Below are 18,167 nucleotides of genomic sequence, written 5' to 3' on the forward strand. Positions count from 1 at the left end.
CTGATGCAAATCATGGTTTATAAGTTTAATTAGCACCTGAACTGATTTTCCAGGATTTTGTCTGCAGGTTATCTATCATTGTAATATCAAAAATTTTATGGATAGGGTAATACCAATGATTGGCTTACTTTATCCTTGTATAATAAAAAGTTTGCGCAGAATAAGGGGTGAAATCTAGTGGTGGCTACTGAGCCATTGGAACAGGCACCATAAATAGAAAATATCCCCCCGCCCAAAGCTCCACAGTTACCCTAGAGCAGTGGTCTCAACCTGTGGATCCCCAGATATTTTGGCCTTCAACTCCCAGAAATCCTAACGGCTGCTAAGCTAACTGGGATCTCTGGGAGTTGTAGGCCAAAACATCTGGGGACCCACAGGTTGAGAACCACTGCCCTAGAGCATTGCTACTCAAACGGATAGTCCATGGACTAGGCCCAGTCCCAGAGCTGCTGGCCCATTAAAAAAAAAACCTTGTAGAGACCAATTGTAGCCAGTTGGCACAAATATAGTGCCAATCCCTGACTTACCCGGATGTGAGGGCTGTTGCTAATGCCCCACATCAGAGAGTTTAACAAGTAGTCCTCTAGAATTTGGAGCCGCTGTGGAAGCAAAGAATGGGAATTCTAACTGCATGAGTAGATTTGTCTTTGCATGATGTTGGATGGAACCCAAATATAACATTAATTCCTACACTTACAGTTGTACTTGAAATTAGTAAATTAATATTTAGGGTTCCCACTATGAGACAAGAGGCTGGCTTTTTGTTACTTATTATATACAAGAAGTCCCCAAGTTATGAACAAGATATGTTCTGTAGGTTTGTTCTCAACTGTGTGTGTATATATGTGTGTGTGTGCACATAACCTTTGGATAGCATAGGGAAGGATTAATACCCCTGTGGTGTTTGTTTTGCTGTCTGTGCCGCTGTTCAGAAGATTTAGCCTCACTTTTGGTTCCTGTGATCATTGGATTTTGAAAAAATTGGCTTGTTGTGGAAACAAGGATTGGTGAGAAAGCTCCAGTTGAGATGCCTTTTCCCCATTGGTAACCTTTTCAGGAGTGAATTTCCCTTCCAAGGGAAAGCTATCTCTCGCTTTCTCTTGTCTCACCCATGTTCTTAACTATGAGGTGTTTGTAAGTCGGGTGTTTATAACTCAAGGACTGCCTGTACTCTGTTTTAGAAAGCTCTCAGGTGAGAATGCTTTGTTATGTAAAATAGTGCAATTGTTTTAGCAGAAGAACAAGATGTACATTCAATGTTTTTCCATCTCTTGGTTTTTAGAAAAACATAGCATGATTGGAGCGCAACACCTTCATTTCGTGTATATATAGAAATACTTATTTAGCAGTAAGAACCAAAGCCTTTTAAAAAACCATGAGAAACATAATAGTGCATCAATAACACATGAATGGGTTTTTATTCCTTAACCTTAGACTCATGGTTAGGGAATTTCCTTTATTACATCTGTACTAATCCCAAAAGTTTGTTACAGTTACACAGTTCAGCAGAAAGAAAACTACAAATGAAGTAGTTTCCATAAATGTGTGCATATAATTTTTGTTGAGGTTGGAAAAATATTCTGGCAGACACATTGATTTAGTGGACAGGTTAGCTGGAACTTCTATATTAGCTTCCCCCTAGGTATGTTGTAATTGTTTAAAATATTCTCTGTGTGATTTCAGTTTTAAATTGGCAACAAATCTACTTTATCTTAATTTTTCTTCTTTGCATGCATCTGTCAGCCTAGTGACTTAAGGAAACATCATAGAAAGGTAAATCTTCCAACAATGAACATATGTTGAATTTTGTAAGGTCAAATTGCATCATTTGTTTATATTAAAATATTCTAGAATCCTTTGCTCTATGAGACCAGAAAAATTACAGCAGCACTGAAAGACAGTTTACAGTTTTCATCTCCACTGCTTTCTTATTTTCTGGTGTGTTCTTTTCAACATTTGTAACAAGCACAGTCTTCATGTAGGTTCTTTGTTGAAGCAGAGGATAGCCTCAGTTTATGTATGTAAATAAAAATTTGGAAAATATAAAAATTTTAACAGAAGTCTCTCTTGTGGCTGTTCTTTCTAAATGTATATGTAAAGTAATATGCTTGCATTCATTTTTAGTCTGCGGTTTCTAGAGAAGAACTTAGAGATGACAAGACCACAATAAAATGTGAGACATCACCTCCTTCTTCACCTAGATCTCTGCATCTGGATAGAGCTTATAAAGGAGCCTTGCATACAGTGAGCCATGAAGACATAAGAGATCTGAGAAAGTAAGTCATCTTTGATTAATACAATTAAGGGCCTACATTCAAAATTTTATAATTTAAAATAAATACTGAATACTGCTGTTTTGTATGATTCAGTAGTCTATTGTCAGTTTGCATCTTCTAGCTGCCAATTTAAATTATTTCCCTGCAGGATGTTTTTCTAAACTTCGCATTTCTCACTGTCTCCTCTTTCTTCAGCTGCATTTCTTCTCAGGTCCTTGCCTCTTTCATCTGGACTTTCCTCAGGTCCTTTTTCCTCAGACTTCTGGGTTCCTGTCCTTTAGTATCTGTGTTTCTTTGACTTTATGATGCCTTTGACTTTATTATGTATTACATCCCTTTCAATAACACACCACATTTTGTCCTTAAATACTTAGGAGTTGGAAGGCATGTGGGATTCTTGTATTTACTTTTGGCAGCAGCCAGTCTACATGACTTACTCTGTCAGTCTAAAGCTGCAGTCCGAGATAACCTCACACAGACAAGTCCTAATTCAGATGCTTCTATGTAAATGCACTTTAGTGGGAGCCAGTGTGGTGTAGTGGATTAAGCATTTTACTATGACTCTGGAGACCAGGGTTTGAATCCCATTTGGCCATGGAAACTCATTGGGTGGCCTTGGCTAAGTCATGCTCTTTCAGCATTAGAATAACACAAGGGCAAATCCTCTTTTGAACCAAGATTGCCAGGAAAACACCATGTTATGTTCATCATTATTTGGAAACAGCTTGAAGGTACACAACAACAGCTGCAACTAATACTACCATTAAGACTGAAGTGATTTTAAAATACCATTTCATAATTCAGAAGGATTGTTTGGCAGTTACAGATTATTTCCCATAAAGCCTTAAATAGCTTGAAACAGGATAACTGAAAGTCAGTCTTAATTGTGTTCTAGAGTCAGGTGAGCAACTCTAGCAAAGGATTAAAGGGTACAAAAAAAGCCCCCTGGAGGCCAAACACATCCTGCAGGCTTCACTTTGCATACGATGTCCTAGAAATTCATTTTTAATATGAGCAATACCACTAAGTTAATTTTCTTGAAAAAATTGTCAGTGCTGTGTAACTTTTGCTTGAGCCACAATTTGCTTCTAGAAGTTTATTTTTGTCAAAATGTGGAAGATGTGCTTAAAATGTGTGTGTAGTTCATGATCAGTCAAAACCTTAAAATAACCATATCTGTTCTACAGTTCAACAGGTTCTCAAGATGGACAAGTAAGCAATCCCAGCAGCAGTAATAGTAGCCAAGATTCCCTTCACAAAGCCCCTAAAAAGAAGGGAATCAAGTCTTCAATTGGGCGCCTGTTTGGTAAGAAAGAAAAAGGTCGACCTGGGCAGATCAACAAAGAGAGCTTAGGACAAGGTGGGTCATTATTGTCACTGGAGTGGGAGGCTGAACAATTGTTCAGGGTAATTGTAATAGAATAAAAAAGGTAAATGAAGACAATTAACTTGCAGTGTTGTAACCTGCAGATTATGTATATGCTTCCCTAACTATATAGGTAGCATCCCTGTAACAAGAGACTCCCTAAAATACATAAATTATTATATATGCATTATCCTAGAAATGAACTAAAGCCATGAATTACAAGATGGCGATAACTTAGATGAATCTGATCAGAAGTACAAATGTGTGTGATATAAAATTTGTGTGAAGATTAAGAAAACCATAGGAATAGTTCAGGAGTTACATATTGATTCTTTTTTTCCTGAGGAAAAAAGAAATAATATCACCTCTCCTGCATTTTTTTGTTTGAGCAGGTTGGACTGTAGATAGATTTGCAGTGGCGCAATGGGTTAAGCCCTTGTGAACTGCTGACCTGAAGGTTGGGTTGCTGACCTGAAGGTTGCCGGTTTGAATCTGCAAGATGGGCTGAGCTTCCATCTGTCAGCTCTAGCTTGTGGGGACATGAGAGAAGCCTCCCAGTAACACATCTGGGCATCCCCTGGGCAACGTCTCTGTAGATGGCCAATTCCCTAACACCAGAAGCGACTTAAAGTATGTTCTCAAGTCGCTTCTGACAAGATAAAAAAACTGTAGATCTCTTAAGTGAAGGCTAAGGATGAGTTGAAATTTAGGATATTAATATTAACAAATACCTTAGTATGTCTTGGTTACTAGAAATTGTGAAAATCTCTGTCAGAACTCCCTTTTCTATTAATTAAAGATTAGATGGAAAATGTGGACTTCCGGTTTCTGTAGTTGTCAAGTTTTGCAATACTTTCACCCTGCATGGTCATGTACATTATATAAAGTCTGTTTAGACTCCAACTGAATTTGAGTGCACCAAATAATGAGAAGACCTCTGCTGGATGAAACCTTTTTGGTAAATCAGTGAGTCCTGTGAAGATGTACTTTAAAGTCTGCTTGAATGTCTTTTTTAGTGAAATAGTAGGTTGTAAAATAATAACATTTCTGTTGATAAGTGACATTTTGTTAGCTTGATCACAATATTAAATCTTATACAATTGTGCTTCAAGTAAACCAGTGTATTGAAACAATTAGTTACAAACACAAATATAATAAAATATTGATATTTTTTTTACTACTGTTTGCTAACAGCTCATTGAATTCTTGCAGTTACTGTAATGGATGCAGATAGTTCAACTCAGGATGGCCTAGGACTTGGAAAACTGGGAGGACAAGCAGAAAAGAATAGAAAACTTCAAAAAAAGTAAGTTTAAATGTACTAAGGAAGTATGCACACAAATCAAATATTTTCCTAGTTATGTAAATGTCTTCTATTTGCATTTTTATTGTTGAACTTTTAAGTAAAGCTATGAATTCAAAATGACCATAATGTGAGTCCAAAAACTAAATTCCATACATTCACCTGCAATTTTTCTATAAGATATTTATTGCATTACACTGAGATATTAGTGTGCCTATCATTTTTATATGTATGACTGTTGTTCAAGACTTATTGCAAAGAACAAATTCTTCACGAATTATTGTGTAGCTTTTAATATTACGTATTTTTATTTACTTATTTGGGTGTTAAAGCCAAAACAATATGATTCCCAGGTACAGGCAGTCATCCGACTTACAAATGAATCATAGTTAAGAACAGGGGTAAGAAAACAGGTGAGAGAAATCTACCCCTAAGAAGAAAAATCTACTCCTGAAATAATTATCATGGAGACAAGGGGTCTTAACGAAAGCTTTATCATAAATCCTTATTTCCACAACAAGTCACATTTTTCAAAATCCAATTATCATAAGGACTGAAAGTGAGGTTAAATCTTCTGAACAGGGGCACAAACAGAAAATTAAAACGACAGGGGTGTTACCGCTTCCCTGTGCTATCCAAATCTCATATATGTGTGTATACAGTAGAGTCTCACTTATCCAACATAAACGGGCCAGCAAAATGTTGGATAAGCGAAAATGTTGGATAATAAGGAGGGGTTAAGGAAAAGCCTATTAAACATCAAATTACATTATGATTTTACAAATTAAGCATCAAAACATGATTTACAACAAATCGACAGAAAAAGCAATTCAGTACATGGTAATGTTGTGTAGTAATTAATGTATTTACGAATTTAGCACCAAAACATTGCAGTGTATTGAGAACATTGACTACAAAAACATTTGACAACTAAAAAATTAACTACAAATAAAGATAGAATTACATAAAATGAACTTACAATAACAACATTGTCAGAAGTTAAATCTGTAAAAAGTTCAGTCCTTGCTGCCTAGAGAAACAACTGTGGATCTGGGCAGGAGGCAGACTGAGCTGGATAATCCAGAATGTTGGATAATCAAGACTCTACTGTATGTGTGTGTGTGTGTGTGTGTGTGTGTGTGTGTGTATATATATATATATTTGGCTGGAATTACACTTAAAAATATATCTTTTCCAACTAAAAACAACTGCAGCTTAAGAACAATCCTACAGACTCTAACTTGTTCGTAACTTGGGGACTGCCTTTACTTTTCCCATTAGTGAATCAGTCAGATATTAGATTTTAGCTATGTCCTATTAAGAGTTTCACGATCAACAGGGATGAGATTGTCATCTGTTGTGAATTGTGCAGTATCAGTGGTCGTCTGTGCTCTTGTGAAACTTGCTCATCCCTGATAGGCTCCTGGCTTCTGTAGAATCAGTAAACCATATAGCTGAGATTTTGTTCGGTCTTTTAAGTAGTTATTCATTCATTCATTCATTCATTCATTCATTTTAGGCCTTTTCCTATCAGCTCTCTGTGTTTTTTACATTCTATTCTAGCAGCCCTAAATTACAGTAATAAAATATGTGGTAGCTGGTATATAATACGCATTTATGCAGAGACAAGGCTCTGGGGGTTGTTGTAGAGCCCCCCATGGTTGCTACAGTTTTTATCACCAAAAAACAGGTTTTGGAAGCTGAAGCAGGGCACGGGGCTAGCAAAATTGGCTTTGAGAGTCCTATGTTGAATATTGAAATCAAGAAGCAATTAAAGAGCCAAAAATAGACAGTTCAGTCTAGTCTATCAGATCTTAAATGCATGAAAATAACCACAGTAACTATTCAGAATAACGGGTATTTGATGTTAATTTTTGCATTCAGGTTCTTCTTAGTCTGGGTGATAGCATATCTTATGTTTTGTCAGCCTACCCATTTTTTCACTATAACTGTAACACATTATAACATGTGTATGAGACTACAGCTATAAATCTTTATTGCTTAAATTCTTTTCTAACATAATTTTGGGAAATATTAGCAGGAATTGCAGAGGACTAGGTGTTAAGTTTGCTGAGTCTTTCCCTCATCTATTGTGTTCTTCCATTTTTTAAAAGAAACTTCTATGCTACATACTGTTTTTAATCTCAGTTTTACATTTTATTTCCTTTATTTGCTTTATTTCCTTTTTAATTTTCCATTTGGTGTGGTAGTGCAAAAACAGGGTAAGTTGCTTTAATTTACCTTTTGCAGACTGGGAATGTGTGATGTGTTAGATAGATGTGAGTCAGTGTGCATTGCTGGACATCAAACAGAGTAGAAAGGGAAGGAGGTGATCCCTCTTCCCACTCCATCCCATCAAACTGGTTCTGGAAGCAAGAACTCCACTCAAGCTTGTTCCTCAGCTGCAAGGAGAATTGCAATGTGTAGGAAAAGAGAAGGAAGTGTTGTTCTTGCAAGGATTAATTTAAGGCCATTTTTATTCAAAGTCGAACTTGTATTAAATATGAGTTATTAGGGATAAATAATCAATGTGAGCTGTGTAATGTCAGAAAAAAAGAAAAAAATTCTAGCAGAATATTAAAAAATACAGAACCTCATGAGATTTCTTGGTTTGGATCTTTTCCTGGCTATAACATTTATTAAATGAATGTGAACAGTCTAGTACTCATTTTGTTAGTATTGTATATCCCAACCAGATAATGATCCCTTATTTTTCTTCTTGGGTTCAAGATCTTTCTCTTAGTTTTTTTTTTAATATCAGCTACTGCATGGGTATTTTTCACAAGTAAGATATTAGAGCACAATCTGCTAAAATACCTTCCATCAAATCCAATTAATCTTCATCAACTATGCGTAACATCATAACACCATGTTATAAAATTTTGATTTAACTTAAGTCACACAACTTCTGTAGCATTTGATTTTGTAGTAGCTGAGCAGTTTTTGGTATCTTCTAGGGTTTGGTTCCAGGACACTGCATGGCTGTTCAAGTCCCATTCTATACAATGACATACGGTAGTAAAATTCTGTCCCTTATATAATATATATAAATAAAATAATTATATAAAATATATATAAAATAATTATATAAAATTTTTATATATATATATATATATATATATATATATAAAATCAGGGTTTGACTACTGGAAAAAATAATTTGAATATTTGAAGTCATGGATTATTAAGGAGGGCTGGCAGTACTACTACATTTTTGTACATATAATATTGATAGTAGGCATGTTTTTGTGGGTTATGGCTTCAAAAGTATTCTCCAATTCATCTGCCAGCCCACTTCCAAGAATTTTCCACCTAAGTTTTATTCTTCTAAGACAAATTATATTTACAGCAGCCAGGACCAGCATAGGCAATGGTCAGAGATGCTGAGAGTTGCAATAACCACACATTTCATACCTCTGCTGCAGTCTTTAATGCACATTCTAAATTAGAAGATCTCAAGTTCTAGGTTCTCATTTAGGTTGCCATCTAAGATAAAATGAAAGATGGAATTGAGCCCTTTCACTTCTACCATGTGTTTGAATACATTTTTCTTTGTTGAGTGTGTATACAAATAGTTTGATTCAGCTGAAGAAACAGTTTCAGATGTTCACTGTTTGTGACCTCTCTCCTACACACAAGGAGAGAGATTGTTTTCTTTAGATTGTTTTACCCTGTTCTTTCAGGGTGTAAAATATCTATATGGATTTTAAGTGTGTTTTTTTTCAAACTGATCAAGGAAGTCTGGGTCCCCCTAAAACATTATTGAAGGATTGCTTTATTGGAAAATGAAAAATGGTAGGCAAACCTCTCTTTGAAAGTACTTTCCCATCAGGCTCTGCAATATTTCAAGAACTGTCACCCTCAAAGTGTTGTGTTGGTGATATGGGGGATTGATTAACTTGGTTAGTTTGGAGCCAATTGTGATGCCTCATGGGTTTTGTAGTCCTGTGCCTAGTGTCACCGTGACAGATGAGGATGAAAACATGGGGTTTTCACAGCCAGAGCCAGAGTTTTTCCAGATGCCTGAGGTTCTTGTCCAAGAACCAATTAAAACTGACCTTGATCAACGCTCACCTCCCTTCGCTAGAAAGCAATCCTTCTCGGCAGATAGGGGAGTGAGAGAGAGAATTCGGAGGAGTGCCCGAATTGCTGCCAAGCAAGAGACTGATTAGCCATGTTTCCCCTGGGAAAATCCAGTGAGTCTCACACCTGCAAGTTGGGTTTCGTTCCCTGTTCTCTAGGGAAAGAGAACGCTGGACGCCCGTTTGGCGGGAAATGAGACCCAGATAAAAGTATCGGGCTCTGTTGATTCTTTGCGGAGACAACAGCTCAGCTTCGGGAGTGAATTCCATGTTCCCAGCCTAGTGTGGACTTCGCTAAGTCCACAATCCAGTTTCCTTGCCTCGCCTGCTCAAGTCTCCAAGAATTGCCTCGCTTTGTCCTTAGTCACGGATTTTGTTCTTAGAATCAAGTTTTAGACTACCTTGCCTCGTTTTGAACCACGGACCTTGTTTCCTAGATTCAAGCCTTGTTCCCAGCTTCCTTGTGGATTTAACCTTGTGCCTTGAAAGACTTTGGACAATTCCCCTCACTATTGGAAAAATTGAGAAAAAGGTAGCAAGGAAGAAGCAGAAACAAAGTTACACGCACAAATATATAGTAAAAATAAAAAGCTAGGTTTAAGGTTTGTTTGGTTTAAGATATGAAAAATAGAATAATGTCATTCAATAATGGAGGGGGCACACACTGGCTTCAGTGGTAGGCCCAACATATCTAGTCAGTATCTTGCTATACTTGCTATACAGTACTTCTTCCCACAATCCCCTATAACATGCCGAAGTTCCAGGAGAGATTTCTAGCAGTAGTAACAAATTCTATGTCTGGAGGAGTCCCTTAGACCAGTGGTTCTCAACCTGGGGTTCCCTGGATGGTTTGGTCTTCAATTTCCCAGAAATCCTAACAGCTGTTAGGCTGTGATTTCTAGGAGTTGTAGACCAAAAAAACCTGGGGACCCACAGGTTGAGAACCACTGCCTTAGACATTTAGAAAACAGCTGCTTTAGAGATCTGTACAGAGTAGCTGAATGGTACTTAATGTAATGGTAAAGGTAAAGGTTTTCCCCTGACGTAAAGTCCAGTCGTGACCGACTCTGGGGGTTGGTGCTCATCTCCATTTCTAAGCCGAAGAGCCAGCGTTGTCCATAGACACCTCCAAGGTCATGTGGCCGGCATGACTGCATGGAGTGCCGTTACCTTCCCGCCGGAGCGGTACCTATTTATCTACTCACATTTGTATGTTTTCGAACTGCTAGGTTGGCAGGAGCTGGGGCTAACAGCAGGCGCTCATTCTGCTCCTGGGATTTGAACCTGGGACCTTTCGGTCTGCAAGTTCAGCAGCTCAGCGCTTTAACACACTGCGCCACCACTAATGGTACTTAGTCTCTCCCCAATTCAACTATGCAGGAAATAAGACACGAACACTTTGAATCACACCCATGGGAGAAAAGTGGGATAAAAATAAATACATAATAATAATAATAATAATAATAATAACAACAACAGCAACACCCTGTAACCGAGTGTGGGGAAAACTGAATGGAGTAATGAAGGAACTGATGTCTGTTTCTTTTTTAATATTATGAAATGATGATGTTGGAACTATTGTGTAAAATCATGGAGGACAAGTCACTGTGTCCAGCACATTTTAATAATACCGTTAATAAAATATTATTAGATAGAACTGTCTCTGGAAACATAGCTATTGCAAAAATATACTTCTAAGAAAAAAAACAGACATTGTGATGCTTCCTTTAGGCAGAGATTATTTTCACTGATGCTGCATGGGTTGGATAGAATGTGGATGACTATCTCAAATTGGGCTCACGGTGTATCTGAAATACTTTTGATTAAATTAGTTTCTGAAAATAGGTCACACACATAATATATGTGAATATCCCAGGTCTTTAATGCATAATATTCACATATATTTTCTTGTAAATGTGTCTTAGCAGCAGTGACAAAGCAGATTTAAAAATTTCCTTCTCTCTGGGATCACAAAACTTTTTCTGTAAGAAATACTATTTACTATGTCATGTAAAAGGTTTGCTAAAGTAAATGTGAAAAGGTCTGAGATCCTCTACAGCAGTGGTTCCCAACCTGTGGTCTGTGGACCATTAGTGGTCCCCAAAAACTAAAATACAGTCCTCAGCCTCACCATTACTACCCCGTTGCAACAAGATGACTGGTCTCGCAAAACCCTCTTATAGTGCCGAGGCAATGGGGATGTCGGCAGAGGGAGAGGCTGACTACCCATGAAGGTGCAACAACAAGCCTCCTGACTGCTGCTTCTCCTCCCCCTCCCACCCTCTGAGCAGAGCCGTTTCATGTGGCACCTGAAAGCAGGGGCGCCCCGGTGTCTTCGTTTTTAGGACTGTTCCTGGGGTTATTTGGGGTGCTGATTCAGAAGATTGCATTGTATAGACCACATCAGCTCTAGATTATTAAATATGGTTTTCTGTGGGTGAGCAGATGGCCACTACTGGATGGCATATGTTCTATATCAGAAACTAGAGCTTATGTGGTCTATCCAATGTAATTTTCTGAATCAGCACCCCAAATAACCAAACCAAACCTAAAGTTTACCAAAAATTGATTTGTAACTCTTTTGGTACTAGTGTTGGAAAGTGGTCCCTGGTCAAATGGTCCCTGGTGAAGTGGTCCCTGGTCAAAAAAAGGTTGGGAGCTACTGCTCTACAGCATGATAGATTTTGTTTTCAACATGATGAATCCAATCTATTAGGTGACCAGTCTACTCATCACATGCAGTGTGCTTGCTGTGGAACTTTGTCTTTTGTGACTATGGTGCTGTGTTTAGAAATGTTCAAGGGGCTTGGGGATTGACAGAAGTAGCAGGAAATCAAGTATGCCAAAGCCACCTCTCCACTGATGCATTTGGTTGTGCTATTTTAGGCATGAGTTGCTTGAAGAAGCCCGAAGGCAAGGTCTACCTTTCGCTCACTGGGATGGGCCCACTGTAGTTGTCTGGCTAGAGGTAAGGCACCACGCCATGGAACTCAATACACAGTATTCCTTCTACCCTGAAACTTGTTGATAATTCTCTACCTCTATTTCTCTTCTCCAGTTATGGGTTGGAATGCCAGCCTGGTATGTAGCTGCTTGCCGTGCAAATGTGAAAAGTGGTGCTATAATGTCAGCCTTGTCGGATACAGAAATACAGCGGGAAATAGGAATCAGTAATCCCCTACATAGGTTAAAGTTGAGGCTTGCTATTCAAGAAATTATGTCACTAACAAGCCCATCTGCTCCTCCAACATCCAGAACGGTAAGCAAAAACTGAGAAACAATGTGATTGAGAAGAAAGTAGACATTTAGGGATTTACTTTATTGTATGGATATGTGTCAAGAAGTTCAAATATCCTAAGAAACAAAAATGTCATTGACCAAAGTGGAATGCTTCCAATAGATTGTAAAATTTCTTGTTCTCTGCATATGGCAAGTATTAGACTAAGGGGAGAACAAAAATGTTTCTTTTTGTTATCCATATATGATCCCAGCATTTAAAAAGAAGTTGATAATTTAGCAAATTGAGGCAGGACCCCATGCAGACATGATCAGCTTTCTAGTTTTGAAACTGGAAAAGAGAGCTTATATCATCTATATCAGGGGTCCCCAAACTTTTTTAACAGGGGGCCAGTTCACGGTCCCTCAGACCATTGGAGGGCCAAATTATAGTTTTTTTAAAAACTATGAACAAATTCCTATGCACACTGCACATATCTTATTTTGAAGTAAAAAACAAAACAAAAAGGGAACAAATACAGATTCAATGTTAATCATCATCATCATTATCATCATAAAAATAATAGAGGGTTGGAAGAGACCCCTTGGGATATCTACTCCAACCTCCTTCTGCTTTTGTGCACCACACCATAATCAAAGCACCGCTGACAGATAGCCACCCAATGACAACAACAACAACAACAACAACAACAACACCATAATAAACATGGTTGGAAGAGACCCCTTGGGCCATATAGTCCAACCCCTTTCTCCCTTTGTGAACCAAAACATAAAGCACCCCTGACCAACAATGGCAATAATAATAATAATAATAATAATAATAATAATAATAATAATAATACTGTAATGTTCGGGGTTGGAAGAGTGCTAGCCTTCAAGAAAAATGAATCCATGACAGGGTTGCAAAGGAGGGAGTCTACTTGGCAAGATAAAACGGGAGGTCTCTACCTTTTGCCACAGGCATGCCTCCATTGTTGTTTTGACTCCTCCATCCCAGGTGGGGGAGGAGGCGGAAAAGGAGCATGCAAGGCGAGCAAGGAGGCAGGAAAAGCGTGCACCTTTCCCTCCTCCCTCGCCCCGTGCAGGCCTTTGTCAGAGGCGGCGGCGGGAAAGATGCCTGCAGGGCGAGGGAGGAAAGGCGCATGCCTTTTTCTCGCCCCGTGCATCCCTTCCTCGGCAGCGGGAAAGGTGTGTGTGGGACGAGGAAAAGGCATGAGCCTTTCTCTCTTCTCTCACCCCACGCGCACCTTTCACGCTGCTTTCCTCGGCGGCGGCGGCGGCAGCGGGAAAGCTGCCCGCGAGGTGAGGGAGGAAAGGCACATGCCTTTCCCTCGCCCAGTGCGGCTCTTTCTCAGTGGAGGCAGCGGGAAAGGTGCATGCAGGGCGAAGAAAAGGCGTGCACCTTTCTTTCCTCCCTCACCCCGCGCGCACCTTTCCCGTTGCCTCCCTCGGCGGCAGCAGCAGGAAAGCTGCCCGCGGGGCGAGGGCTGAAAGGTGCATGCTTTTTCCTCGCCTCGTGCGGCCCTTCCTTAGTGGTGGCAGCAGGAAAGCTGCCCATGGTGTGAGGGAGGAAAGCCGCACACCTTTTCCTCGCCTCATGAGGCCCTTCCTCGGCGGCAGCGGCCGGAAAAGTGCCCATGAGGAGAGGTTGACAAGAAACTTCTCCTCCTTCTCCACACCACACTTTCTTGGTAGAGGAGGGAGCCACCACCCCGGGGGCCGGATAAATGGCTCCGATGGGCCGCATGTGGCCCGCGGGCCTTAGTTTGGGGACCCCTGATCTATATATTGCTGTGGTCTTCCAAGTTGCTGCAAGTCCCTTATTATGAAAAGTACTCTTAACCCTTCTCTTCATGATGAGAGCATTTTGAAAGCACAGCAGAACCTTAGAAGCAGTAGGATAACCATAAAAGCTTGAACTAAAGAGGGGCAGGACAGGGTAGTTAAAAACATCTTCCTGCATAGGAAAGAAAAAGGTACTCTTAGAAATCCACTGAGGGCAACAAAAGAATGCAGGCTCTGTTTTCGAAGACATACTAGATGGGCTCCAAAAGAAAATCAAGTACAACTCTGCTCACACAACAGGACTTTCCAGGTTTCCCCATCCATCTAGATAGATGCTCCTCCGCAGTCTGTTCTTGTGCTCCTCCACAGTCTGTTCCTGATAGTCTAATGATACTTTGAACTGGCACGCAGTGGGATGACCACAAACCTGCAGTAATTTGGGACTCTTGTTATTTAAGTGGAAGTGCTATTCCTCTTATGCAAGCTAGCTTGGGCTCCAAGCCTCTGTCACCTGGCTGACAAACAAACACATGGAAACAATTTATTGGAAGCCATTGAACCAGAATAACATATAATCTACCAGGGTGCACAGATGGTTTATCCAGCACCTTCAAACTAATTTATTTCTTGAATCTTGACACACTGCAGTATAGATGCATCCAAAACTATGTGTTTCCACCCTGGCTGCATATATGCATAAACTCTGCTGGACTGGGACAAATGATAAAGCAGTGGTTCCCAAACTTGGGACCTTTGATAGTATTCAACTGCATCTCCTTGAAGTACATGACCATTGGTCAAGACTTCTGGAAGTTACAATCCAATATATTTTTTAGATCCAAGTTTAGTAATATTTGGAGACCCAAGAATAATGTCCATCTTGTAAGTACTATAGATTATTTTTAATATAACTGTCCCATAAGGATTTAGCTATAGATTATATCAGTAGAACTTTTCCTTTATGTGATAATATTAGGTTACAGAATATATATTTGATCAGATTAGTTTCTCTCTGTATTCTTGGATTGTAAACATATTAAGTATAAAGTTATGTGAAAAGTAATTTAACCGTGAAAGGCACTCTGTTTGAATACAATCTAAAATCATGGTTTAGTGTTACAAGACTGAGCCTTAAGCTTGGAAGTGCTACTGAATTATTTCCTGGCTTGTGGTAAATAATTTGCTATTTGTGCTGCCATGCTGCCAAACCTGTGTTGCCAAACTAGTTTGTCCTTATCCTTTAAATCATGCTTGAATTGAATTGGACCAATCATCTGACTTAATATAAGGCAGTTAGCTAAGTCCAATATAAATGCAATATCTTTTCCGGTTAGGATGTAATAAATTATGAAATGCTTAAATTAATGGTGTGCATTAGAGAAGTAACTGACATACTTGAATACACTGGTATAGTAAATTTATTTATTTAAGACATTTATATCCCACCCTCAGAGTGGCTTATAAGTTATATGTACATACAATATATTATATTATTTATTATGAATTGTTATACTTTTTTAAAAAAAAATCTGAGAAATAGATATTTTGTAAGAAAGCAAAAACAAAGGAAAAGCCCCAGAACATCCTATTTGGAGCTGCTTAGTGGAAAATAAAATCTAGAAACCATATTGTAAAGCTAGAATGGGAAGCCTTTTTTAGCAAGAGTGTCAAATATAACTTCAGAGAACCTCTCAGGGGGAAAATACCAAGCATATTTTAAGGCTTTTCCTGGCTTCAATTTAGTGGCAGTCCCAACTTAAAAAGCCCCCATGGAACTATAAATTGATTTAAGTGGTGATTTTACTGGGTTCCCATTGATACTTTGAATCTCTTCTAGCTGGGATTAACAACTGGATTTAGGCTGCCACTGTCAGTAATTAAGACTCAGGAAAAGCATTTCAACTTTTTAGAAAGGATGGCAAGTACAAAAGCTGGGAGACTTCTAAGTGAGGGTAGCATTTAGTTATTTATTTTTACAATTGTACTTATTTACATCTTTTTATGTAGTTATTATGCATTAACTTGGAGATTTTCTGAAGACAAATGTAATTGTCTGTGGGCTTGCACCTTACATCAATCTGTATTTAACAGTCTAGAAACCATTGCTTTTGCCCATGCCTGCTCCTTATATGTACCTATTGCTTATATATTCTGCAACCTTTCCTCTTTGTTACTGCTTTCCTTTCATTGGATGTGATTGGTTCACTGTGGGGTCATGTTAGACCACAGGAAATGTCTGGGTAACACATGAAGAAATGGAAAATCTTACATCTACACCACAAACGGTTAGTTGTAGCACCAAAACTTTTGTTTTTACAGTGCTTTTCCAACTTCTTGAGTGCTTGAATCATGTGTCTCTTTAGTATCAGCAAGGAGTAGAAATATTATTAATGTAACTAAATCTTTATTGGTTTTGGTTTATTTTAATTACTAACCTTCTGAAGTTTGCACATCATGCTGGGAGCTGTTTTTCCACAAAGTTCATTGGCAGATTGGGAACCAGGGGGAAGATAAAGTGTACTGCAAACAAAATCAAGGCATGGATTTCTGAAGTGAATGAGGGGACATGATTTACTCGCTCAGCTGGATTTACAGCTAAAGAAAACTTGTTGTGTGGAAAAACTAAGCAGTATGTGTTTTGATTTATATGAAAGTATCAAAACATAAAAAGAGATGCATATGTGCATAATTTTGGATGCATGATGCTTGCATTCTTAAATAATTAGCATGACATTCATTCCCTCTTTAAGATGGCCGCAATCCAGGAGAATCGTTTTAGGCATAGAAAGGGCTACATATAGTATTTGGTGCCAAGAAATACATACTGAATATACTACAATCCAGGCAAAAAAAACTCCTTATATTGAGAGATTTATTTAATTCACAGCATTGTATATGAGTCATTTAAATTATTTTATCTGTGCCCTGGACTGTGGCCATTATCTTGAATTTGCCTGCTTTACTAAACTTATTAATACTAATATTTGTATGTTCTTTTGCTTTTCTAATTACATAACATCAGGAAGATGAGGAAGGAAGCTGGGCTCAGGTTGGAGACCTTTCTTTTAAACCTATTGTGTAAAGTTTCAATTAAACTTCATTAAATTCTGAAACCAATTTGTATAGAAATAGTCAAAGTTGGCAATTAAATCTTTTAACAAAAATACAATCTGAAAACTATTTATACAGGTTGAACATCCCTTCTGAAAGTCTGAAACCTGAAATACCCCAAAAACTCAAATTGTCCAGATGAATAGCTGAGATAGCGACACCCTTGCTTTCTGATGATTCACAAACTTTATTTCATGCACAGAAGTATGTAAAATACTGTATAAAATTATCTTCAAGCTATATATGTAAAATGTATATGAAAAATAGATTAATTTCTTAGTTAGACTTGGCTGCCATCTATGAGATATCTCATAATGTGCATGTATGCAAATACAGGTATTATGCAATCAAATAAACAAATTATGAAACCCAAAACACTTTCGGTACTGAGTATTTTGGATAAGGGATATTCAACCTGTACCAATTTCTTTATGGGGCATATTCTATAGTCATTTGTCACAGACATATGAAGAACCTATTTACCTAATAATAAAATGAATAGTTAAAGTCCTGCTGTAGCAGTGAACTAAAAGAGCAATTCCTTAGATTGTGGCTAGAGTGAAGACTGAAAGGGTGATGCATAGAAGATGCATGAAAATGTTGGCATAGGATGAGAGGTATCCTATGAGCATCTCTCTTTCATGCTTCACTTCTTTATTTTGATTAACTAGTTGCTCTTAAAAATGTGAAGTGGATTGAGATTTGATACCTTGTTTGTAGTGGGTAAAATCATACCTAATGTGTAACATCAGACAGATTACACTGTGTAATAAAATTTGAACTTTCTTTTGTTCCTGGTTTGAAAATTTTATTTCCTCTTTAATTGTGTGCTACTTACTTTGAAAGTAGCTGTTATAGTCCAAAAACCTTGTTTTTGTGGCTGCCACAAACTATGTTGAATTAGTTGAGACTACAAGATATTCATTGAAAAACTATAGAAAAATGTGCTGCAGGATGTCCCGCAAAAAAAAAAAAAGTTTTTGCAGTTTAATAAACCTTTTCCATGT

General features: G+C 38.3%; 1 protein-coding gene across 5 annotated transcripts in view; it reads left to right on the forward strand.

Moving 5' to 3' along the window:
* The window catches only part of ppfia1 (PTPRF interacting protein alpha 1), a 68,168-nt gene that overhangs the window by 40,488 nt on the left and 9,513 nt on the right, over positions 1-18,167 (forward strand). Inside the window, exons 17-24 of one of the 5 annotated variants that reach the window (XM_062967844.1) lie at positions 1,744-1,773; positions 2,125-2,276; positions 3,464-3,636; positions 4,855-4,948; positions 11,914-11,995; positions 12,086-12,286; positions 16,272-16,334; positions 17,072-17,098. In XM_062967844.1, the coding sequence (XP_062823914.1) occupies positions 1,744-1,773; positions 2,125-2,276; positions 3,464-3,636; positions 4,855-4,948; positions 11,914-11,995; positions 12,086-12,286; positions 16,272-16,334; positions 17,072-17,098 (822 nt within the window). The remainder of the gene's footprint in view (positions 1-1,743; positions 1,774-2,124; positions 2,277-3,463; positions 3,637-4,854; positions 4,949-11,913; positions 11,996-12,085; positions 12,287-16,271; positions 16,335-17,071; positions 17,099-18,167) is intronic. The other 4 variants (XM_062967845.1, XM_062967846.1, XM_062967847.1 and 1 more) reach the window with 4 other exon arrangements.

This window comes from Anolis carolinensis, chromosome 1, assembly GCF_035594765.1.
Source record: "Anolis carolinensis isolate JA03-04 chromosome 1, rAnoCar3.1.pri, whole genome shotgun sequence".
NCBI classification, from domain to species: Eukaryota; Metazoa; Chordata; class Lepidosauria; order Squamata; family Dactyloidae; genus Anolis; species Anolis carolinensis.